This window comes from Erinaceus europaeus, chromosome 4 (assembly GCF_950295315.1).
Source record: "Erinaceus europaeus chromosome 4, mEriEur2.1, whole genome shotgun sequence".
NCBI classification, from domain to species: domain Eukaryota; kingdom Metazoa; phylum Chordata; class Mammalia; order Eulipotyphla; family Erinaceidae; genus Erinaceus; species Erinaceus europaeus.
Genome location: NC_080165.1, coordinates 59,761,635 through 59,786,046, shown reverse-complemented (window position 1 = coordinate 59,786,046; position 24,412 = coordinate 59,761,635). Strand labels below are relative to the sequence as shown.

The window sequence follows — 24,412 nt, the reverse complement described above, 5'->3', positions numbered from 1 at the left end:
TGCTGCACAATGAACTAACCCTTTTCAATAAGGGAGACCTGTTGGCCAAAGTGCTTCCAGCTGGTCGGCCCTTTATACAGCTGCTTATAGTCCCAACTGTACCCGTCAACCCCAAGCAGCTGTTAGCAAGATATTTCACAAGTAGGACCTGCAGGCAGAGAGCAGCAGCAAACACAGCCAGAATGTGTAATGTAGATCCCAAGAAACAGGTTCACATCTACTGGTTTAGTGTTGGCCCTACTCATAGGTAATTGTTAACTTTTCCCATTGGGGGAATTAGGAAGTAATGAAGCTCTGAGCTTTACTGTGTGCTGAAATGGATCTCAATACTTTAGTCATTTAGTAGTGCATCAGATTTTTTTTTTTTTTAGTTTTTATTTGCCATACAAGGGACTTTTGAGCATGCATGAACCCTACTCCCAGGTGGATTTTATTCCTGACCACATTTTTTTTTTTTCATCAACAGAAAGAGCGAGAGTTGGGGTAGGAGAGTTGTAGTGGACACCACAGCACTGAAGCTTCCTCAGTTGCCATAGCACCTCCCAGCACAGGCATCCTTCCTGGTGATCTCTCTCTGACCGTTGGGCAGACTTTGTCATTGTTAAAATTTCAGATAGAGGGAGAAACACCATAGCACCACCCCACTGTATTGGGGCTTCCCCAATGTTGTGCTTTCATGGGGAGGTGGGGTTTGAACTGGTGCCTTATGCATAGTAAAGTGTATATTTTACTGGGTTAATTGTCTCCTTGCTCCAGAATTTTCATTATAGGATTTCTCTGCCACTGATTACCATTTTTTTCTGACCTAATGCTTTCTCTCAATTATTTCCTTGGAAAGCCTACTTCCTGTACCACTCTTTCTTTTCTTATCTCTCCTGACCTCTGTAACCCAAGTGCCTAATTTAAACTAAAAGTAATTCAATAAGTGGTACTTTTCCTTTCTAGATAACTTACATTTCCTTACAAAGCTGGTGCTTATCTAAATTTAACTAACTTATGCTTTGTCAAGCATTTTCAGAGAAAGAGATCTTGCCCAAATACCATTCAAGTGTTTATATAATATACAGAGCTCTGTACTAAGCACCCTGGAATGCAGTAGGGAACCCACCATGGTTCTGAATTGCAGAACCATTTGGATAGGGAATAATCACTGATTAAGTGACTTTCTGGCTTGTGGTGTGGGGGACTGAGCCTATCATACAGACCTGAAGCATGCATGTCTCTTGCATAATCATCATGCTATCTCCTTCACCCTGCACAAAGTTGTATTATGTCAGTATAACAGTTCTGTTCACCTGGTAGGTGTATCTTAGCAAGTGGAGGCCCTGGGTTCAATCTGATACATGGTACAAAAAAGCCCCAAAGATCAATGAAGCTTTAGTGTCTCTTCCTCTTTGGGGATAGGGTGGGGAGGGTGGAGGGAAGCAGGGAGGGAGTGGTGGCATTGGTTATGTGTAAGGCTCCAGAGCGGCAAGAAAAATAATTTAAAAAATTAAGATAGACCATTAGGGCTCTGGAACCTGTGTTATAAATGGGAGGGTGGATAACGTATGTGAAGATTCAAACATGCCGCATAACCCACATAGGGAAGGAAGAGGCTTTGTTCTGGGAAGTGTTGATGTCTTAGTGATCTTGACTTTCAATTTTTATTTTCTACAAAACAAAACACTATGGACACACAAATGATGTTTTATTATAGAAAAAGCATCCCAAATGCAGGATTCCGTAAACACTGGTAGGTCAACAAATGCAATGAAAAGTAAATACACAGTAAAGAGGCAAAACCTATAAACATTTTGCCTTTTAAGAGAAAGTGTAATTTCTCCTGCAGAGGTGATCCCACTCAGAACATGAATGTGGCCCCAACTCTCATGAAGTCATCCCGGTGTTTTTTGTTGTTGTTTTTTTTAAAGCGCACTATGCCCAATGTAACAATTAAAAAAATGGCAAGATGTGGCACTGAATACGTTACTAAAACCCTGATTCCTAACGTATTGACAACTAAGACTCCACATTCTACATTTTGACAATTTGATTTAAAGCCTGTATTCTGATTTTTACTTACAGGACTCATTGGAACACTGCAGAAATACCCATCATCCTAGGCTTATTTCACAGTATTTTCACACAGTGATACATATTAAATGTCATACTATTCTCTTGGAATTAGATACTGGCTTCTGCTTACTGTGCAATGAAATCAGCCACTTTGCAGGTCCCCTGCCCTTTTTGCTGTCTTTCCTTCAATAACTTTCCTCCATATGGAGAAACCTGTTAAGTGATCTCACTTGAAAATTTTCAGTCTTGTCTCCAACTTCTCAATGGCAAATGTTTCTTAAATAACTTAAGTGATATGATGCTGACAGAAACTCAAGATACCATACCTCAAATTCAGGTTCTTGGTTTGCTGAGATGCCTTTATCTAAGTAAGACATTCTGGGTAAAATCACTTTCAGAAATTTTTTTATAAACATTCTAGCTTACTTATTTAGGCACTTAGAAAACTACCAAACCTGAGTCCACACCCCCCTCCCCCGCCCCCAGCTTGCCAGACTGGTCAGTTAACTGCCTTCAAGGGATGACTGCAGTCCAGCTTTTTACTGCAAGGCCTGAGAGATCCTTCTATTATGGAAGTTCCTGGCCCTGGGAACAGAGCAGCTATGAAGAGGGGAGCCACAAAATTACAATGATGCTGAGTGCAGGTTGGGACGGGCTGGAGTACAAAGGAAACCTCCCTCGCAACCAGGAGGTACTTGTAGGTCCAGCTATCTCCTCAGTTATCACTACCTAGTATCACTGGCAGATTCACCTCTATAGACTTTCAGCTTTCTCAGATCCCATAGGGTAGTGCTGAAGCCATATTAAATCAGTCTGGAGGGAAAAAAACAGTTCCTGAAAGTTTGAGGAAATGAATCATTTACATAGAGCAAAGTGTTAAGTACGCCATACTTATAATACCTGGCTTTTTATCTAAGCAAGGACTAATTAGGTTTAGAGTGTTAGCAATGATGTGTTCATACTTCAGTATTAACAGTAGTACATAAATGGTACAGCAGAAGTTACACACACTTAATAGACTACAATAACAGTTCAAGTTTTCTTTTTGATGGCATGAAAATCAAAATAAAAATGTAAAGGAAGCACCATCAAATAATCTGGGTTGACTACCTCCTAGTTGGGTATGTAGTACTGGTAGCTCAAAGTCAAACCTGAACTCAAATATGAGCCAGTGGGGGTGGGGTGGGGGGAGAATCTGTCTAAAAATAACCCTAACCTGAAACCTAAACCCTAGCCATCAGCCCTGTAAAAGAATACTAATGGTAATCAAAACTAGGTGAAGGATGGCTCAGTTTTATCCCTTACTATGTGACTTTTCTGAGTAAGGAAGGATGTGGGTAAACAGAGAACACAATTCTTAACACTTTCCAAGCCTGTGAAGAGTAGCTTTTGACAGCCACTTTACTTTTGGAGGATTGTGACTAGGCCAGTGATAAAAATAGAACCAAGTCACGTGCTCTATATTATTTCTTGGCAATGGAGTTTAAGAAAACCAAGGAAACAATGTACTTCTTCATGATTTCTGATGAGTAAATGCTCTAGGTAGGCGGTTAGAATGTCAATTTATACTTTAAAATGGGAGATAATCCCAAAACACACTTCCAGATCTTTAACTCAATTGGTAATAACCATGGAAACATCAGGGAAAGTGGTTCAGTACTGAGGAACTGGAGAAAGTTAGCAAGATTATCATAAACCACACTACTATTGAAGAAGCTAACAGCTCACAAATTTATGTAACCTCATGTCCCTTCACATATTTTCTTTGGGGATAACAAGAGTTTTATCAATTTCTTATCTAATGTGTGAGCAGCTGATGGGCTGTTGAAGAAAAAATATCCTGATAGCCAAAAAAAATTAACAATATGAAATGACTATATGAAGGAAAATTCTGCACCAGGACAAAGCCTAGAACCTGACAGTTCAACCCAATTCCACCTGCAGATGTTCTTAATAATTCTATTGAAAAATTGAACATTTGAGAAAAAAACCTTTTCGCCTACATCTTGAAAGCCTTATAGGCCACATCGAAGTTCTCCCAGCTTCATACCAGATTCCAAGCCAGAATCATTAAAGTGACCTGATTTTGGAGGTTTTTCTATTTGATTTGCAAGTTTCCTCCAGATTATTCATTTATGTTCAAAAGCCTTGAAGTTAAAAAGTTCTCATAAACACTGCTATGCCATTATCCTTCACAGATTATTTAATAAGTGGTTTTGGATTGTCCACTGCACTAATAAAAAAAAACCCAACTCCTAAATCTTAACTTTCTTTTGGACATTTAGAATGAGAGTTTTTTTTCCCAGATGCCATCTGGGCACAGGTCACCAGGAATGACATCCATCCTCAGAAATACCTAATGAGCATCCTGTTGGTACTTGCTTGTAGGAGACAGCGATTATCTTCTTGAATTTGGTCCCTCTGCTGCTAAGTAATCTGCCTTGTATAAAATGAAACAAATAAAAACCTAAGAACACAGTATAAAGAATGAGGATAGCTCTGCTATGAGGCAACAATAAGAGTCTTGATTTCCTTTCCTGCTTTTTGTATTATGCAGACTCACAGCACCAGACCCAAATATAAGTTACCAAGGCTGCTGCAAAGCTTTTTTTCATCCCCTACACTGGAGGCAAAGACCTACTGGAAAGGAACATTAGTTACAGGGTAAGGGGAAAAACTGGGACAGAAACATGTCTTCTATTCAGGATGACACAGACCATGGGGCAGATCGGCTTGAGACATCCCAGACAGAGAACAACTCTGAAGAGTTGGCCCTAATCTTGAAAGTCATTGGAAGCCATCTGAGAAAGTGGGGCATTTAGCCGGTCAAGTTCATCCACTTGGGGTGGATGATGCATTAGGATCTCCTGGTCTTCCAAGACATCTTCTCCAGCAGCTACCAGATTGGTGAGAGATTTGCTTCGGACACACTGGAAATCCACATGGCGACTCTTTCCCTCTTCCTTTTCCCAGGACATCTGGATAAAGGGACGCTGCACATAATTATAGATTACTTCAGATCGGCCACCAGGTCTCCTCTTAATTTTTTCTTTACAGGTAGGGTAGCCTGAAATAAGAAGAAAAGATGATCCTTATGACTACAGCAAACTGCTCATTCTGGCTCCCATACTCTTCCTTTCTACTCACATTTCCCCCCAAATCAAAAAGACCATGCATGGGAACTATGGGGAAAGCAACCAGTCTTGTTATCCTAGCCCCAACTACCTACATGTTCATTTCCCTCCTATTTAGATTAGCAGGACATTTATCTATATTTGAAAGAGAAAAATAGAGAAGACCAGAGTACTGCTCAGCTTTGGCTTTTAGTGGTACTAGGGATTGAACCTGGGACTCAGAGCCTCAGGCATGAGTGTAAGATTACAAGATTTGTCCATAGAAAGGAAATAACAAAGTCTATCCTTTCTAGTGGAATGGCGAGAAATAACTCTAATTTGAAGAACCTGTATTATTGGCAGTAATACTACAGTGAAAAATCCTGCCGTAAGACGGTTACTCCAGGGAGTCAGGCGGTAGTAGCACAGTGGGTTAAGCGCACATAGCACGAAGCCAAGGACTTAAGGATCCCAGTTGGAGCCCCCCAGCTCCCCACCTGCAGGGGAGTCGCTTCACAGGCGGTGAAGCAGGTCTGCAGGTGTCTCTCTCTCTTTCTCTCCCCGTCTTCTCCTCCCCTCTCCATTTCTCTCCTATCTAACAACGGCGGCATCAATAACAATAATAAAAAACAGGGACAACAAAAGGGAAAATAAATATTAAAAAAAAATTTAAAAAAAGAGGGTTACTCCAGTTCTTTGATTATACTACTTAGCGGGCATACTGTATGTGATGTAGTTAAGGAAATACGGTATGTCAGTCAAAAGAAAAAAATAAATGCTACCTAAAATACCTGAAAGACTTATTACATAGAAGTGGGAACATGGGAGTCAGGCTGTAGCACAGCGGGTTAAGCGCAGGTGGCGCAAAGCACAAGGACTGGCATAAGAATCCCGGTTCGAGCCCCGGCTCCCTACCTGCAGGGGAATCGCTTCACAGGCGGTGAAGCAGATCTGCAGGTGTCTATCTTTCTCTCCTCCTCTCTCCATTTCTCTCTGTCCTATCCAACAATGACAACAATAATAACTACAATAAAACAACAAGGGCAACAAAGGGAATAAATAAATAAAATAAATATTAAAATAAATAAAATTTAAAAAAAAAGTGGGAACAACCTTACTTGGAGTAGAGCAGCCTCAGAGACGGGAGCTGTAAGAGAGGGCTAGCAGTTATCTAAAGGAAATAGTTCTAATGGCAGAAGAGTATGATGGGGGGGTTGGGTGGTAGCGCAAAGGGTTAAACGCACATGGTGTGAATCGCAAGGACCATTGTAAGGATCCTGGTTCAAGCCCCTGCCTCCCCACCTACAGGGGGGTTGTTTCACAAGCGGTTGAAGCAGGTCTGCAGGCGTCTTATCTTTCCCTCCCCCCCCCTTTTTTAACTTTTTATTTATTTATTTACTGGATAGAGACAGTCAGACATCGAGAGGGAAGGGAGGGATAGAGAGGGTGAAAGACAGAGAGACACACCTGAAGCATTGCTTCACTACTTGTGAAGCCTTCCCTCTGCAGGTGGGGACTGGGGGCTCAAACCTGGGTCCTTGTGCACTATAACATGTACGCTCAACCAGGTGTGCAACCACCCAGCCCTGCTCCCTCCCCATTTCTGTCTTCCCCACTTCTTTCAATTTCTCTCTATCCTATCCAACAATGACATCAATAATAATAACACCGATTAAAAAACCAAGGACAACAAAAGGGAAAATAAATATTTAAAAAAAAAATACGATGGGCTGCTCTGATCCTCATCATCTTGCCCCAAAGAGACTAGAGAAAAGTCACAGTAGGAGGATTAGTAGATGAGCTGACATTCTTCTAACTTTAAATTTCTACCTGAGTCAGACACAACACAGGTCTGCTGGGTCCTATGGGCAAGACTGAGGTAGCATGAGGAGCAAGAACCTGAGCCGAAGACTAATGGAGGGTAGAACAGGATGGCTTCAGCACCTTCCCAGAATCAGTCTCAGACCCTTCACAGAGATCACAGGTTGGAAGTAATTAAATTGCTCAACATGATTTAAAGCAGTTTTGTCAATACAAACGGGCGTTTTTAATCCCCAAGCTACAATTTTCAGAAGGAATCCAGAAAGAAGCTGCCTGTTAGGACTTCTGGGAGGCGTGGCCATGGAATAACTGGGATTGAATCGCCTCTCCTCCCAAAACAAATAAATACAAGAGACCCAACTGAAGTCACAATCTACAGCTGAAAGTTCTCACTGTTGACTCAGTCCTATAGTTGTTTCTAAGCATTTGCAAAATGAAAAGGAAATGTAAAGATAAATGAAAACAAAAATAAGAATTCTTCAAACATGGGTACAAATGTCATTTTCATCTGTGTCTGTCTTCTGGGTCCTATGGAAGTTGAGCTTCAGGACATGGGCTGGGGCTACAGACCCAATCTACTCTGTAAGCTATGCAAAATGAATACTCAGTGGGATTTTTTTTTTTTTTACCTTCAATTCCAATGCGAATGTTTTTTAGGCCCCGTTCCTTTAACACTGTTTTAGCGACATCTCGATTCTCAATATATTTGAAGAATCTGTACAGCTTGGAGCTATACAGGACTGGAACCAAACAAAACAAAAATTTGGGGTTAGTGTCAAGAAGTGAAGAGCTCTATAAAGGTGAGAGAAGCTGAGCTAGCAGAATCAAACTAATGAAAGGTAGTATCTGGGCCCCGATGCCAAAACAAAGTAGGTGGGCCACACAGTAACTATTACATAATAAATAAGTTAAACACAAGAATGAGACCAAGAAATTTTTACTTTCAAGTTAGAAAAAGCCTCCCTTAGCTATCACATAAAACCTAGAAGTCATTAAGGAAAAATGGATTCACTTGACTACATAAAAATACATTAACAAACTAAAAAGACAAATAATCAACTAGGAAAAGTATCTGAAACTCATAAAGGTGACTCCCCTTTATACATAGACTGGTCTCAAATAGAAACCTTTTATAAGTCACTAAGTAAAAGGCAATACAATTTTGTCATGGACAATTAGCATGAACATAGTTAAAAGAAACAGAACTTAAAACAGCTCCTAAAAATTAAAAAACTTGGACAGCTGAGGAGGTGACTCAGCAGCTAGAGTACAGACCTTGTATGTGAGAAGCCCCAGATTCTATTCCTGGCACTGCATGTGACTGAGCAATACTCTGTTCTCTCAAAAAGTAAGTAATTACTAAAAAAATAATGTAATGTAGCTCAGTGTTAGAACCCACGTTTTTGCATGTACAAGGCTCTGGGTTCAATCCTTGGCCCCATAATGAGAACAAAGACAAAATGTGTAAATATCCTTGGATGGCGAAGCTTTGTGCCTTCGCGCTTTCTCTCCCTCCCCCGACCCCTCAAGAAATAAACAGGCAGTAAGTGGCTCAGTCATACAGCACATGCATGATATCTTAGTTTAGCTTCCAGGACCATGCCAAAAAAAGACAAAAGTTAATAAACACTGTTCTGTGAGAGTGTAGGAAACAAATCTGTCATATTTTGTGTGTGTGAAGTAAAATGGCACAACTCTTATGGAAGTTAATATGGTTATATCTATGAAAATTATCAAAGTACAAAGCTTTAGACAGAAATTCTATTTATAGGGATATTATTCTCTATAGATGTGTATGAAAAATCAATTTGAAAGTATGGTCACGGCAGTACCATTTTACCTCATTGTTTCAATGGCTGTCAATGAGGGTAGTTAGTTAAGTCACTATAGCTCAGTTATGCAACAGAATACTACACAATGATCAATAAAATAGAAGTTTTTTTACAAGATAGGGTATAACTTTTTATGCAAGATGGGACAATTTATAATATGGATAATTTGGGGGAAAAAGGGAGGACACACATGCAGTTGCTCATCTATGTGCACTGATCTACAGATACATCTAGAAGGATAGAAAAACTGAGAAGACTTCCTTTCTCTCTCCCCGGCCATCTTGGCGGCTGCTCTTGGTTGGGGGCCGTCCTGCACCTAAGGCAGGAAGATGGTGGGCGCAAATAAGACGAAAAAGTCGCTGGAGTCCATCAACTCGAGGCTCCAGCTGGTGATGAAAAGCGGGAAGTACGTGCTGGGATACAAGCAGACTCTGAAGGTGATCAGACAAGGCAAAGCCAAGCTGGCCATCCTGGCCAACAACTGCCCTGCCTTGAGGAAATCAGAAATTGAGTACTATACCATGTTGGCCAAAACTGGTGTCCGTCACTACAGTGGCAATAATACTGAATTAGGCACAGCATGTGGAAAATACTAGAGTCTGCACACTGGCCATCACTGATCCAGGTGATTCTGATATCATCAGAAGCATGCCAGAACAGACTGGTGAAAAGTAAATCATGCAAGATTTTTCTGTAATAAAGTATGAAGAGGCTTAAAAAAAAAAACTGAGGAGGGAAACTGGGTAGATATGGTAGGAATGGGCACTTTTAAATTTTTACTAGGGGGATTAATGGTTTACAGTAAGTATAGTTTTTGGTAAATATATAAAATCTCTTAATTTTCTGTAGAACACTCTCACCTCTGCCATCATGTTCCAGGACCTTTACTTTGGTGAAATACACCAAACCCAGTCCAAGTTCTACTTTGTGATTCCCCTTTCTGTTCTTATTTCTCAATTTCTGCCCATGGAATGGGCACTTTTCAACCAATATCCCTTAAGCTTTTTGAATGTCTGATTGTTGCCAGAAGTATTTAAAAATGAAAGAAGAATGATGCCACTGTTTCATATGTTGCCTCAATATTGAGCAGCACCAGACACCTGGGGTAGCAGTAGCAGGCATCACATTCACTAGATCACCAGCAGAAAGACTGGACTTGCATTACTAGAGTGAATTTACCACCTGGCTAAGTGTGCTGAGTCACTGGTTCCACAGCAATATTCACATTAGTACTAGGCTCTAGATGCTCCTCTGGACTTCATGATTCTCACTGAAAACATCCGACCAGAATTTTAGGGGACACCTACTTTGGGAATATTCCTCTCCCATAGGTGGGGGGTGATCCTCATCCCAGTCCACAGAATCCTCATCTGTCAGCACAACAATGTGGCACTCTCGCTCCCCTTTCTTGGCACAGCCCACCATAATGGGCAAGATCAGTTCTTCGAGGTAGTGGTCAAACTGCTTATGAGCACCATCATTAGACAGTTCATGCAATAAAGCACCTGAGGAGACAAAATACAGGTGAACGTGTGTGTGTGTGTGTGTGTTGTGTGTGTGTGTGTGTGTGTGTGTGTGTGTGTAATTGGGGACTTGTATATGTGTAATTTCATTGATTCAGGTCATTTTTTTTTTCATTCTTACAGTGAGACAGAGGGGGGAGACACCATTGCACCAAAGCTTCCGTCATTGCCACTGCACCTCCCACGCACTGCTGGGGCTCAAACCTGGGTCATGCTATGCAAGCACTCTTCCCTATAATAAGCTATCTCTCTGGTCCTAAACAACTTTTTTTCTCCCAGAATGCACGTTACTGGAATGAAAAAGATTAAAGCAGTAGATATTGTTCTTGCCAGGTCTAGAGAAATGGCCCCATTTAAAGGCAAAGAGATAGTTTCTTGCTCCAAGGTGATAAGCCAGTTTTGTTACATGGTACATAACCTACCACTCATATGCTCATTTTAAAAATTCCAACACAACTTGATCAAGTAAAGCTTAACTGGATATACTGTGTCAAATCATAAACATGAATTCTAAAGGACAGAACAGCTCCATTTAGAGGTAACTTTGTAGTAGTTCTTCTGAAGATGTTCTAGTCTTAATGTGTAGAGCCTTTAAAAAAGGCAAAAAAAAAAAAAAAAAATCAGAATGCTGCTCAGCTCTGGCTTATGATGGTGCCAGGGATTGAACCTGGGACTTCTAAGTTTTAGGCACGGAAATTTGTTGCACAAATTGCTGTGCTCTATCCCTAGCCCAGTGCTTAGAACAATTTTTCACTCTTTTTACTTTTTTAATATGTATTTTATTTATTAATTAATGAGAAAGACAGGAGGAGAGAGAGAAAGAACCAGACATCACTGTAGTACATGTGCTGCCAGGGACTGAATTGAGGACCTCATGCTTGAGAATCCAGTGCTTTAGCTACTGCGCCATCTCCTGATCACATACTCTTTTTATTTGTTAAATGAGGCTGCTACTCATTTTTTTTCAGGGTTAATTGTAGAATTTAAGCATCATCTTATCTACAGGGCAGTTACCAAACACTAAGTTGATGAAAATGATAAATAGACCTTATTTTATTGCACCCTGTAGATTATTTATTTATTGATTGGTTTTTTAACAAACTAAAGGTTTGTGGTGGCCCTGCATTGAGCAGATCTATAGATGCCATCTTTTTCCACCAGCAGGTTCCACTTTGTGCCTCTGGGTCATTTTAATTGAGGTCTGTCACTGACCAAGAAAACTTCTCAGCTGGTAGAGAATAGAACTTGCATGCATGAGGTTGCCAGTTCAATCACATGGCATAGGAGTGGTGGTGAAACTATCTCATATGAAGTAAATCTTTAAGAAAGATTAAAACAGACATTTAAAAAACAGACTAAGGTATAAGTGCTTTAAATAAAACACAAAGGACTACAGTATAATATATAAGCTTTACTTTTATATACACTGGGAAGTCAAATTATCTGTATGACTTACTGTATTGTGATTTTAAGTTTGCTTGTGGTAGTCTGGAACTGAACCTGCATTTCAAAATGTGTCTACATAAGAACCCATTCAATTTATGTTGTTTGTTTTACAAGTATGCCTACTCTCAAAGACAGCAAATTCTTAAAAGAAGCAGTTGGCTTAATGGCTGAGGGGTGAAGTCAGACTTAGAATCCAGTAATAAATGTTCTCATTTATTACTCCAATGTGATTTGAATCATGAAGAGGAATGACTGTATCTTAATCTTGCACATGATTTTTCAACCCACAACTGAAACTTTTTGTTTGGCTTAGTAATTTAAAAAAAATTAGTTAATTCCAAGCAACTCAAAATCCAGTTACTCCTATACTCACTCAGATCTTGACATCGGATAGTGTTGAAGTCAAAGTTAATGCAGAGGTAATCACATGTATCTCTAAGGTCTGGAATAGAGATGCCATCAGGACAATTGATGATACCAGTTTTGTAATAATCCTGTAAACAGATAAGGAAAAAGAAATGTAAACAAAAGGTGGTGGTGGGGAGTAGATAGTACAATGGTTATGTAAGAGACTCATGCCTGAGGCTGCAAAGTTCCAGATTCAACCCCCAGCACGACCATAAGCCAGAGCTGAATAGTGCTCTGGTTAAAAAAAAAAAAAGAAGGGAGAATTTAGACAAAGCACAAGATAAATAACTTGTCAACCTCTTACTCATTCCTGGTTCTGTTAAAATGATGGTTTCTGGGGCTGGGCAGTAGTAGCACAGTGGGTTAAGCGTGGCACAAAACGCCAAGGACTGGTGTACTGATCTCATCTGCAGGGGGTGGCTTCACAGGTAGTGAAGCAGGTCTGCAGGTGTCTGTTCTCTCCTCCTCCCTGTCTTCCCCTCCTCTTTTGATTTTGCTCTGTCCTAATAACAGCAATACTAACAACAAAGGCAACAAAAATGGGAAAAAATGGCTTCTAGAAGCAGTGAGTTCATAGTGCAGGTACCAAGCCCCAGCGATAACTCTGGAGGCAAAAAAAAAAAAAAAAGTTTACTGGAATTATTGCCAGGGTGGCTGATTCATTATATGTCAGTGTGAATCTTGTATATCCCAACAGCTTCAACTTGATACCTAATTCAGCACACACAAGAAATAACTTTAAAGTTTCAGGAACAGAAAAATAAAGAGGGAAGATAGGCCACCCAGCAGTGTGCTACCTACTCATGTGAGGCCCTAGGTTAGTGCTCTGGCACCACACAGCAGTACCACAGCACCGGGGCATGTTCTATAGATGGTGCAGCAGTGCTGTGGTGAGTCAATCTCCATCTCTCCCCACCCCACCTCACCCCCACATGAAATAAAAAGAATAAAAAAGTTGTCCTGGGAGTGGTGGAATCATACATGTGAAAGCCCTGGTACCAAAAAAATAAGTAGAAACCAGAGACTCTATACTATAATAGAATTTGATGAACCTCTCAAAGCTTCAGGTTATACATGACCCTGTGGAGAACAAAAAAAAAAAAAGAAAATAAGAAAAGCACTACACACCAGCACAGTTCGAAACACAGTTGCACTGATTCCTTCAGCAATTTCATACTCTCCCTTCTCATTGGGTCGTGTGAAGTTATACTCTCTTCCTGGTCCAAACATCCTGAAAGACACCAATTGAACAGTTTCCGTTAGGATTCTTCACAGATGAGATTTCTGCATTCTTCACCTCATTCTGGAAGTCTCCATTCCATTCTCCCAGTGTTAAGTTATGAGTACTGGAGCCCAATCCTGATAGGATACACACAAGTCTTAGAAAATTCTCCAGACAGGAAAAGAACATAGACATTGTTTTTAGCATTGAGGGCATGGAGATGAGGTCTTGATTTTATTTATCTTTTCTTATCTATCCTCCCTTTTCTCAGACTCCCTCTAGTAAGACTGTCACATGACTTCTATTACTACCACTGCATTTTTGTGTGTAAGTTGTGAAATGGACCGCCAATGTGGGCAGGGTAAGGATTTTCTAACTCCTTGTCCAGGCTCCAAGGGCCTTTCCTGGACAGTACTCCTCCATAGCAGGATCTTGCCATCCCCTTAAACTCTGGTCCTGAAGGGTGGGGGCAGAAGATAGTAAGAGGAAGATAAGAGATCTGAATGAAGCAGCACAAAGAACATGAGGAATAAAGAAAATAGTTAGGAAACAGTAAGACAAGCCAGATATAAAGATTGTGTTTCTAGAAACTTAGTGAGGGGTATCAGAAAATGACAGGATAATGTGTCTTCCCAAATAAAACTGGCAATAAGTGGTAAACTAAGTACTTTTTAGTAAAATAACTTTATTTTTGTGTCATATAGAACATTGGCCTTTTTTTTTTTTTCACAAGTGAAAAAAAAAATAAAGAACATGATTCAGATCTTACCATCTATTCCCTTACTTTGACCTATGGAACTAAAAAACATTTCTTTTTTGAGGTTACACAAATAGTGAATAAGGGGAAAAAAGTATCTCATTTCTTTTTTTTTTTTTTTTTTGATATTTTATATATTTACTATTGGATAGAGACAGAAATTGAGATGGAGAGGAAGAGGGAGACAGGCAGAGAGACCTCTGCAGTCCTGCTTCACCACTTGTGAAGCTTCCCCCTTGCAGATGGGGACCAGGGCTTGAACCTAGCTCCTTGTGCACTATAATGTGAGTGCTTAACCAGGTGCACCACCGCTTGACCCCAAAAGTATCTCATTTCTGTTATAAGTGAGTTACAGAGAAATTGAGAATGAGATCTGGCAGGTTATTTTCCGTAGTTCTGTCAGCACTGCCTTGTATACAAGGCCATTTTACTATACTGACTTTGTAAATAAAGTATCCTCCCCCAAAATCATCAACACATATAGGGCTGATATCAGTTTGCCCTCCCTGTTGCATAAAAGTATGAAGGTAGAAAAATAAGCAGTGGTTTTCATTCTCACATCTAATGAGAGATAGTCAGCGGGTATTTCTATTCATAGAGAACAGTGAGTTTGGAAGGAAATTATCATTACCTTCCCAACATGGTATCCGGATGAGCTGTGAAAATCTGTGGATTCACAACAAAACGTGTGCCATCTACAAGAAGTGTCACTTTCTCTGGTGCCTGGGAATGAGCATTACTGCCAAAGCCCACAGAGCTGTTTCCAAATCGTTCTGGAGCAATAAAGGGTTCATGGTTCCGCTTATTCCCACTTTGGAAGCAAGTGCTTTTGACGTCTTCAGGAAGTGGCATTATGTGAGGGAACTGAAGATTTGCCGGCTGAGAGGCATAGTCAAGTGGGAGGTCTAAAACATCGTACAAACAAACCAAAATAATTGGCTAGCAAAAAGCTGTGGAGGGAAATAAATCCTGTCTTCTTTGAAAAGCAACTGAAAACATTAAACAAAAACAACTTAAGAGTTCATAAGCAAAAATTCTTGCCTACAACAAATAAATAAAATAATACAAATGAGATACTCATATTAGAGTCCTTTGAGTTTTTTTCTTTTCTATACTTATGTTGGGCATGTGAAGTAGGATAGGGAAATGAAGGCAGTAATATTAGTCCACACTTAAAATTTAAGTAAATTATGGCTAAAAAAAAAAAAAAAGTAAAACACTGAAGAATTTCTACATGAAGCCAGCAATCTCCTGCCACACTCCATAACCGCCTCAAATTTTCCTTCACAAAGGCAATTCCTTTTACTGTTTTTACTTCTACTTCTAAATAATATTTTAATTTCCTGTATTTTACTAAAGGAATGTGCTATCTTCTGTGTGTCAAAACTATTTATTTTCTCATTCTTAAAAAAATTAATACTGTTTTCCAGAAAGATTAATAATACTCTTGAATTGTCTAATGCATCACTTCCTACAATTCAAAGAAAATGCATCTTTACCATACATAGGAGAATCCTAATATAATTTACAGCATTTTTCAAACAGGAAATTCTTGTTCTTAGCAGAAATATTTTAGAGTGAATAGCCTTGGATTAGGATTTATTCATGAAATCTTTCTTTCCTTTTTTTTTTTTTAACCAGAGCATTGCTCAACTCTGGCTTATGTTGGTACAGGGGATTGAACCTGGGACTTCAGAGCCTGGGAGAATCTCTTTGCATGACCATTATGCTATCTCCCCAACCTGAAAGTTGTTTTCTTTAAACATCTTATTTAGAAATATTCATCACTTGTAAAATGAGCATAATGCTTACTCATACAGAATTATTTTGACTATCAACTGAAATAAGGTATGTAACAGCACTTAAACATGCATAATAACACATCCCACATTAAGCTTAGAAATAAATATGTGAAATCTCAATCTATATAGAAGATGATCAGGTGAGAGATAGCATAATGGCTATGCAAATCTCTCTGTCCTATCCAACAACAATGACATCAATAACAACAGTAACTACAACAATAAAACAACAAGGGCAACAAAAGGGAATAAATAAAATATTTTTAAAAATTTTAAAAAGGTGATAATCACAGTTGAAAGAATCAACTATCACCAAGCCTGCCCTGAAAGAAGTTCTGAAGGTCTCTTATAAACAGTCAGACCACCATAAATAGGACATATATCAGAACACTCTAAAAATCTACAAGAATGGCGTTAAAATATCACCAGTCTTTGATATCAATAAATGTCAATGGTCTGAATTCACCTATTAAAAAGCACAGAGTAGGAAGATGGATCAGAAAACACAACCCAACAATATGCTGTCTACAGGAAACCCAACTAACTTAACAAGACAATGGCAAACTCAAAGTGAAAAGATGGAAAACTATTATATAAGCCAATGGCCCACAAAAAAAGGGCAGGAATAGCTATTCTCATATCTGACATGATAGACTTTAAAACAGATAAGATTAAAAAAGATAGGGATGGACACTACTTAATGCTCAGAGGATCAGTCAATCAAGAGGACTTAACAATTATTAACATCTATGCACCCAATGAGGAGCCATCTAAATACATCAAACATCTACTAAAAGAGCTACAGCAATATATTAACAGCAACACAGTCATAGTAGGGGACTTCAGCACCCCACTCTCTCAACTTGAAAGATCATCCAGGCAGAAAAATCAGTAAAGGCATGAGGGAGCTAAATGAGGAGATAGATGAACATAGAACTGTTGGACATTTTCAGAGTCATTCATCCCAAGAAACTGGAATACACATTCTACTCAAGTACACATAGAACATTCTCAAAGATAGACTATATGTTAGGCAACAAAGACAGCATCAGCCAATTCAAGAGCATTGAAATCATCCCAAGCATCGTCTAAGACCACAGTGGAATTAAACTGACACTTAACAATCAACAAAAGATTAGTAATAGTCCCAAAATGTAGAAGCTCAACAGTACACTACTTAACAACTACTGGGTCAAAGAGGAAATAAAGGAAAAATCAAAATGTTTTGAGAGTTCAGTGAAAATGAAGACACAAGCTATCAAAATATTTGGGACATAGCTAAGGCAGTACTGAGAGGAAGGTTCATAGCCATACAAGTACACATTAGGAAACAAGAAAAAGCACAAATAAACAGCCTGATTGCACATCTTAAAGACCTAGAAGAAGAACAAAGGAGCCCTAAAGCAACCAAAACTACAGAAATCACTAAACTTAGGGCAGAAATAAATAACTTTGAGAATAAGAAAACCATACAAAAGATCAACAAAAGTAAATGTTGGTTCTTCAAAAGAGTGAACAAAATTGACAAACCTTTAGCCAGACTCACAAAATAAAAAAGGGAGAAGACCCAAATAAATCGGATACTAAATGAATGAGGAGATATCACAACAGACACCGCAGAAATTCAACATATCATGCGAGGCTTCTATGAACAATTATATGCCACCAAGCTAGAGAACCTGGAAGAAATGGACGATTTCCTAGATACCCACAAACTTCCAAAACTAAGTAAAGAGGAACTAGATAACATGAACAGGCCCATCACACCTAATGAAATTGAAACAGTTATCAAAAATCTCCCCAAAAATAAAAGTCCTGGACCAGATGGTTTTACAAACAAATTCTACAAAACCTTCAAAGAATTAATACCTCTACTTTTAAAAGTCTTCCAGAAGATTGAAGACACTGGAATACTTCCTTCCAGTTTCTATGAAGCCAAAATCACTTTGATACCAAAAGCATACAGGGACGAAACCAAAAAAGAAAACTATAGACCAATATTTCTGATGAACATAGATACTAAAATACTGAACAATATTCTAGCCAACCGGATACAGCAATATATTAAAAAGATTATTCATCATGACCAAGTATGGCTTATCCCAGGGATGCAAGGTTGGTTTAATATATGTAAATCAATCAACATGATCTACCACATCAACAAAAGCAAGACCAAAAACCACATGGTCATATCAATTGATGCAGAGAAAGCCTTTGACAAATACAACATCCCTTTATGATCAAAACACTACAAAAAATGGGAATAGATGTAAAATTCCTGAAGATAGTGGAGTCTATATATAGCAAACCTACAGCCAACATCATACTCAATGGTGAAAAACTGGAAGCATTTCCCCTCAGATCAGGTAGTAGACAGGGCTGCCCACTATCACCATTACTATTCAACATAGTGTTGGAAGTTCTTGCCATAGCAATCAGGCAGAAGCAAGGAATTAAAAGAATACGGATTGGAAGAGAAGAAGTCAAACTCTCCCTATTTGCAGATGACATGATAGTATACACAGAAAAACCTAAGGAATCCAACAAAAAGCTTTTGGAAATCATCAGGCACAATACAATAAGGTGTCAGGCTACAAAATTAACATTGAGAAGTCAGTGGCATTCCTCTATGCAAACACTAAGTTAGAAGAAGATGAAATCCAGAAATCAATTCCTTTTACTATAGCAACAAAAACAGTAAAATATCTAGGAATAAACCTAACTAAAGAAGTGAAAGACTTGTATACTGAAAATCATGAGTCACTACTCAATGAAATTGAAAATGACACAAAGAAGTGGAAAGATACTCCATGTTCATGGGTTAGAAGAATTAACATCATCAAAATGAATATACTACCCAGAGCCATCTACAAATTTAATGCTATCCCCATCAACATCCCAAGCACATTTTTTAGGAGAATAGAACAAATGCTACAAATGTTTATATGGAACCAGAAAAGACCTACAATTGCCAAAACAATCTTGAAAAGAAAGAACAGAACTGGATGTATCACTCTCCCAGATCTCAAATTGTATTACAGGGCCATTGTAATCAACTCTGCATGGTACTGGAACATGAATAGACACACTCACCAGTGGAATAGAATTGAGAGCACAGAAGTAAGCCCCCACACCTATGGACATCTAATCTTTGACAAAGGTGCCCAAACTATTAAATGGGGAAAGAAGAGTCTCTTCAAAAAATGGTGTTGGAAATAATGGGTTGAAACATGCAGAAGAATGAAACTGAACCACTATATTTCACCAAATACAAAAGTAAATTCCAAGTGGATCAAGGACTTGGATGTTAGACCACAAACTATCAGATACTTAGAGGAAAGTATTGGCAGGACTCTTTTCCTCATAAATTTTAAAGAAATCTTCAATGAAACTAATCCAATTACAAAGGGACTACATCAAATTAAAAAGCTCCTGCACAGCAAAAGAACCACTACCCAAACCAAGAGACCCCCTCACAGAATGGGAGAAGATCTTTACATGCCATACATCAGACAAGAGGCTAATAACCAAAATATATAAAGGACTTGCCAAACTCAACCACAAGAAAAGAAATAACCCCATCCAAAAATGGGGAGAGGACATGGACAGAATATTCACCACAGAAGAGATCCAAAAGGCTGAGAAACACATGAAAAAATGCTCCAAGTCTTTGATTGTCAGAGAAATGCAAATACAGACAACAACGAGATACCACTTCACTCCTGTGAGAATATCATACATCAGAAAAGGTAACAGCAGCAAATGCTGGAGAAGTTGTGGGGCCAAAGGAACCCTCCTACACTGCTGGTGGGAATGTAAATTGGTCCAGCCTCTTTGGAGAGCAGTCTGGAAAACTCCCAGAAGGCTAGAAATGGACCTACCCTATGATCATGCAATTTCAACACAGCCATCCAAAAAGATCTGTGTACACATATGTTCTTGGCAGCACAATTTGTAATAGCTAAAACCTGGAAGCAACCCAGGTGTCCAACAACAGATGAGTGGCTGAGCAAGTTGTGGTATAAATGCACAATGGACTACTACTCAGCTATAAAAAAATGGTGACTTCACCGTTTTCAGTCGATCTTGGAGGGACCTTGAGAATTCATGTTAAGTGAAATAAGTCAGAAAAAGAAGGATGAATATGGGATGATCTCACTCTCAGGCAGATGTTGAAAAAGAAGATCAGAAGAGAAAACTTACAAATAGAACCTAAACTGGAATTGGCATGTTGCACCAAAGTAAAAGACTCTGAGGTAGGTGGGGATGGAGAATACAGGTCCAAAAAGGATGACAGAGGACCTAGTGGTGGTTGTATTGTTATATGGAAAACTGGGAAATGTTATGCATGTACAAACTATTGTCTGTCGAATGTAAAACATTAATTTCCCAATAAAGAAATTTTTGAAAAGGTGATAATCAGGGGACATATTTACCAAAGGATCCTAATATATATATTTTTCGACTCCAAAGGATCCTAATATATATATATTTTTTTCTCAATCAGTGAATTTTATTTCTAGTTGCTAGCACTAGACAAGTAAAGTAAGCAAATACTTAAGACCTAAATACAAGTGATTACTCAATGAAGCTAAAGTCCAGCAAATTTGAAATGAATACAAGTAACTTAGAAGCTCTTGGTGAATATTTTTAAAACCAAATACCCATGATGTTATACTATAAAATCATTTATAAGATGATAAATAAATACTTTTAGTTCTAAAAATATTAAAAAATCTGTCATGCTTTGTGATTAGAATTCTTATTACCAAAACAAAAAATTTTGTGGTCTGGGAGGTGGCACACTAGATAAAGCACTGGACTCTGAAGCATGAGGTCCTGAGTTCAATCTCCAGCAGTACATGTACCAGAGTGATTTCTGGTTCTTTCTCTCTTTCTCCTATCATTTCTCATGAATAAATAAAAAAAAATTTTTAATCAATAAAAGCACAATTATAAGAAGAAAAAAAACAGAACTGAGCAGTGCTCCACTTCTGCTCCAGAGTCTGCTAATAACCCAAACAAGTTATACTCTGTATATGAAAAAGAAAAGTAACCTGTTAAGCTTGTTGCTATGAGTTACTATGGGAAAGTTGTAATTGTATAAAAGGGCAAGCACCATTGCGCTCAGGGCCCAATCTTTTGTGGGCATGAGTCTGGCTGGGTCTGCTGGCATACTAAATAGTGTGTCCTACATTAAAGCCTCAGTGTAAGGATCCTAATATATTTTATTTTAATGTAAAAAGTGTTTTTAAATGAGAAAGTAAAACTAAAAAAAAAAAATTAACATTTAAACACAATATTTTATACCCTGTCACCTGGATTTGGCAAGTTTTAAATAATATTTTATACTTTTAAGTCTTTCTGGAAAAGAAACTTCAGAAATATAGCTGAATGTCTTAATACTTACACCTCATTTATTGTAAATCGGTATTGGTATGCAATAACTCACATATTATTTCCTTTGACCACTCAGAAATTACTTTGATTTCCTGGATGTAACCAAATAAATTGTTACCTACAGTACATTCAATTTTTTTTCTTCATTTGTTTCTAGAGAAAAAAGAAACTCAAAACTGCACCAAAAAACCCATTTAGCGTTCACATCCTACAGCTTTGATAGATTTTCAGCGTGACTCTGTGTTTGCATGCCAGGTGCTAAGTTGGCATACTATTTACAGGCGATCTTGTAGAAACACTTCGAGAAGTTTTTAATACTTGAGGTGCTATTTTTTAAAAATATTTATTTTCCCTTTTTGTTGCCCTTCTTTTTCATTGTTGTTGTGTTGTTGATGATGTTGTTGTTAGATAGGACAGAGAGAAATGGAGAGAGGAGGGAAAGACAGAGAGGGGGAGAGAAAGACACCTGCAGACCTGCTTCACTGCCTGTGAAGCGACTCCCCTGCAGCTGGGGGGCTGGGGCTTGAACCGGGATCCTTACCCTGGTCCTTGCGCTTTTAGCGCCACGTGCACTTAACCCGCTGTGCTACTGAGGTGCTATTTTAAAAAATGAATGCAAGGGGTTGGAAAGACAGCTCACCTGGACAGTGTGCATGCTTTGTCATGTGCATAACCCAGGTGTGAGCCTGTTCTCTACTGCACAGGGGGATGCTTCAGTGCCATATTCTTCCCTCTGTGAAATTCAGTTGAGTAAGCCCCAGTGAAATGCCACCCTCCCCCAGAAAAGTACTTAATTCAAGGTTTCAGGGAAATAGTGCAATGGTAGCACACCAGATTCCCATGCCGAAGGCCCCAGAGGCTTCAGGTTCAATCCTTGGCACCACCTTTTCTCTCATTAAAAAAATCAGATTTTTTTTTTTTTGCTTTTTTCTAACAGATTTTTTTTACTTTTTTAGCTTTTGGGTTTTTGATCTTGATTTATTATAATCCTCTAGAATATATTTCAAAAAGAATATTTTGTCATTGGGAGAAATAGCTCAGTTAATGGAGCACAGCATTTATATATGTGAAGCTCCAGGCCCCATCCCCATCACAGCATGGAAGAGAATAGTGTCTGGCTTTCTCTATCTCATCTATCTGTCTCATGAAATAAACAAATCTTCAAAACACAAAAGCATCCAGCCTGCTCAGAAAGACGCAGGACTAAATCCCAGTTGCCTCTCTCCTAGCAGTATGAACCTAAGCTAGGCATTATTCTCTTATCTCTGAAAGAAAGAATATTGTTATGAGGATTAAGCAGGGGTTGAGCAATGTTCCTACAACTGTTGAGAAAGTAAATATTTTGACCTTTGCATATGAGTCTCTGCCAGTATAGCAGAAAATAGTCAGACAATACAAAAAAATAAGCATGATGGCTGTATTTCAACTTTTTTTTTTTTTTTTAACCAAAATCAGTCAATGGTCCAGATTAGACCAATTTACCACCCTCGTTCTAAAAATGGACACACAGTTCACAGTACAATAAATATTCAATAAATGGCAAGTGCTACTACTATTGTCTCAGCTGTTTCTAATGAAAGTTAAAACTGAACCTAATAGTTATCAAGAGCTTTCACATTTGCTAACTCAATAATCTTCTAGCCTTATTAGTAGGAAGAATATTAACATTCCTGTTTTCTAAATCAGGGATCAGAAGATTAAGACATACATCTATAGTTGCAGCTGATAAGTAGCAAAACCACAATTTGAATTAGGCTTCTGACTCCAAGCCCTAGATATTGTTTACCTTACACCCTTATCACATGTGCTAGGCTGACTAGATAAAAGAAGACTTACTTTGAAAGTCAGCTTTATATAATTGTGAGATATAATCCAATCCAATTAACCTGATATTTCATTTAGGTTAAGAACCATTATGCCTTATGATCAGGTGTCAGAAAGCCCCTCAAATTTAGTGAAGATCCAATCACCATACCATCATTCCTGGGGCCCAGAGGATAAGAAAGATTCTGAAGAACAGAAGAGGTCAGGTTATTTGTTTCTTTTTCTTGGGCTGCAGCTGAGTTTTCATCCATTAGGCAGCTGGCCTCCTGCCGCAATATCCTGTCACTCTCACAGCGAACATTCATCCTTAGACTCTGTATTATGAATTGTCTGCTTGATCAGAGAGAAATTCTGCAAGATAGGAATATGCATAGTTTAGAGCTATCTTAAATGAGATTTCCAAAAACTGGTATGAAAGTCAAATTAGAGAATATTTCTTGTCTTTGCTGAGAAGAAATGACATATTAAACATTTCTGTGACTTTATATTGAGAGAACCTGGGATAATTTAAAAGATCTCTTAGAGAGACAGACTGGGAGTATGGATCGACCAGTCAATGCCCATGTTCAGTGGGGAAGCAATTACAGAAGCCAGACCTTCCACCCTCTGCAACCCACAACCACCCTGGATCCATACTCCCAGAGAGATAGAGAATGGGAAGGCTATCAGGGGAGGGGGTGGGATGTGGAGATCGGGTTATGGGAATTGTGCAGAATTGTACCCCTCTTATTCTATGGTTTTGTTAATGTCTCCTTTCTTAAATAATAATAATAAAAGATCTCTATTAAATCACTATGAATGCTAACAAATTTATAGAGGTGGTATAGGTGGACCAAAAAAAAGGTACTCAGACCAATGGAATAAAATACAGAGCCCAGTCATGACCACCACTTAACATCCTACACCAAAATTAACTGAAAATGGATCAAACATCTGGTTATTAGACATTAAACTATAAAATTAATAGAAGAAAACATCAGTGAAACACTTTGGGACCTTATCAAAGATGTAGTCAGAGACTCATACATATAGGCAAGTGAAATTAAAACAAGACTAAGTAGATGTGACTACATCAAACTAAAAAGCTTCTACACACTGAAAGAAAACTCCGTAAGGATAAACCGGTAACCCTGCAACTGGGAGAAGGTATTTGCACATCACATAATTAACAAGGGATTGCTATCAAACATGGGCAGGAGGTAGATA

General features: G+C 38.7%; 2 protein-coding genes and 1 pseudogene across 5 annotated transcripts in view; 2 read left to right on the top strand and 1 right to left on the bottom strand.

Moving 5' to 3' along the window:
• STK38 (serine/threonine kinase 38) overlaps window positions 1-24,412 on the top strand; it is a 109,370-nt gene that overhangs the window by 52,320 nt on the left and 32,638 nt on the right. The gene's annotated exons all lie outside the window — the stretch shown is intronic.
• The window catches only part of KCTD20 (potassium channel tetramerization domain containing 20), a 36,989-nt gene continuing 14,250 nt past the window's right edge, over window positions 1,674-24,412 (bottom strand). For 2 of the 4 annotated variants that reach the window (XM_007534241.3, XM_016193022.2), the window contains 7 exons: window positions 23,358-23,557; window positions 14,812-15,085; window positions 13,330-13,432; window positions 12,167-12,287; window positions 10,132-10,329; window positions 7,622-7,732; window positions 1,674-5,125 (listed from right to left, as the gene is read on the bottom strand). In XM_007534241.3, the coding sequence (XP_007534303.1) occupies window positions 4,833-5,125; window positions 7,622-7,732; window positions 10,132-10,329; window positions 12,167-12,287; window positions 13,330-13,432; window positions 14,812-15,085; window positions 23,358-23,511 (1,254 nt within the window). In that variant the 5' untranslated portion in view covers window positions 23,512-23,557 and the 3' untranslated portion in view covers window positions 1,674-4,832. The remainder of the gene's footprint in view (window positions 5,126-7,621; window positions 7,733-10,131; window positions 10,330-12,166; window positions 12,288-13,329; window positions 13,433-14,811; window positions 15,086-23,357; window positions 23,558-24,412) is intronic. The other 2 variants (XM_016193023.2, XM_060189716.1) reach the window with 1 other exon arrangement.
• On the top strand, window positions 9,068-9,550 carry LOC103123579 (large ribosomal subunit protein eL30-like; annotated as a pseudogene).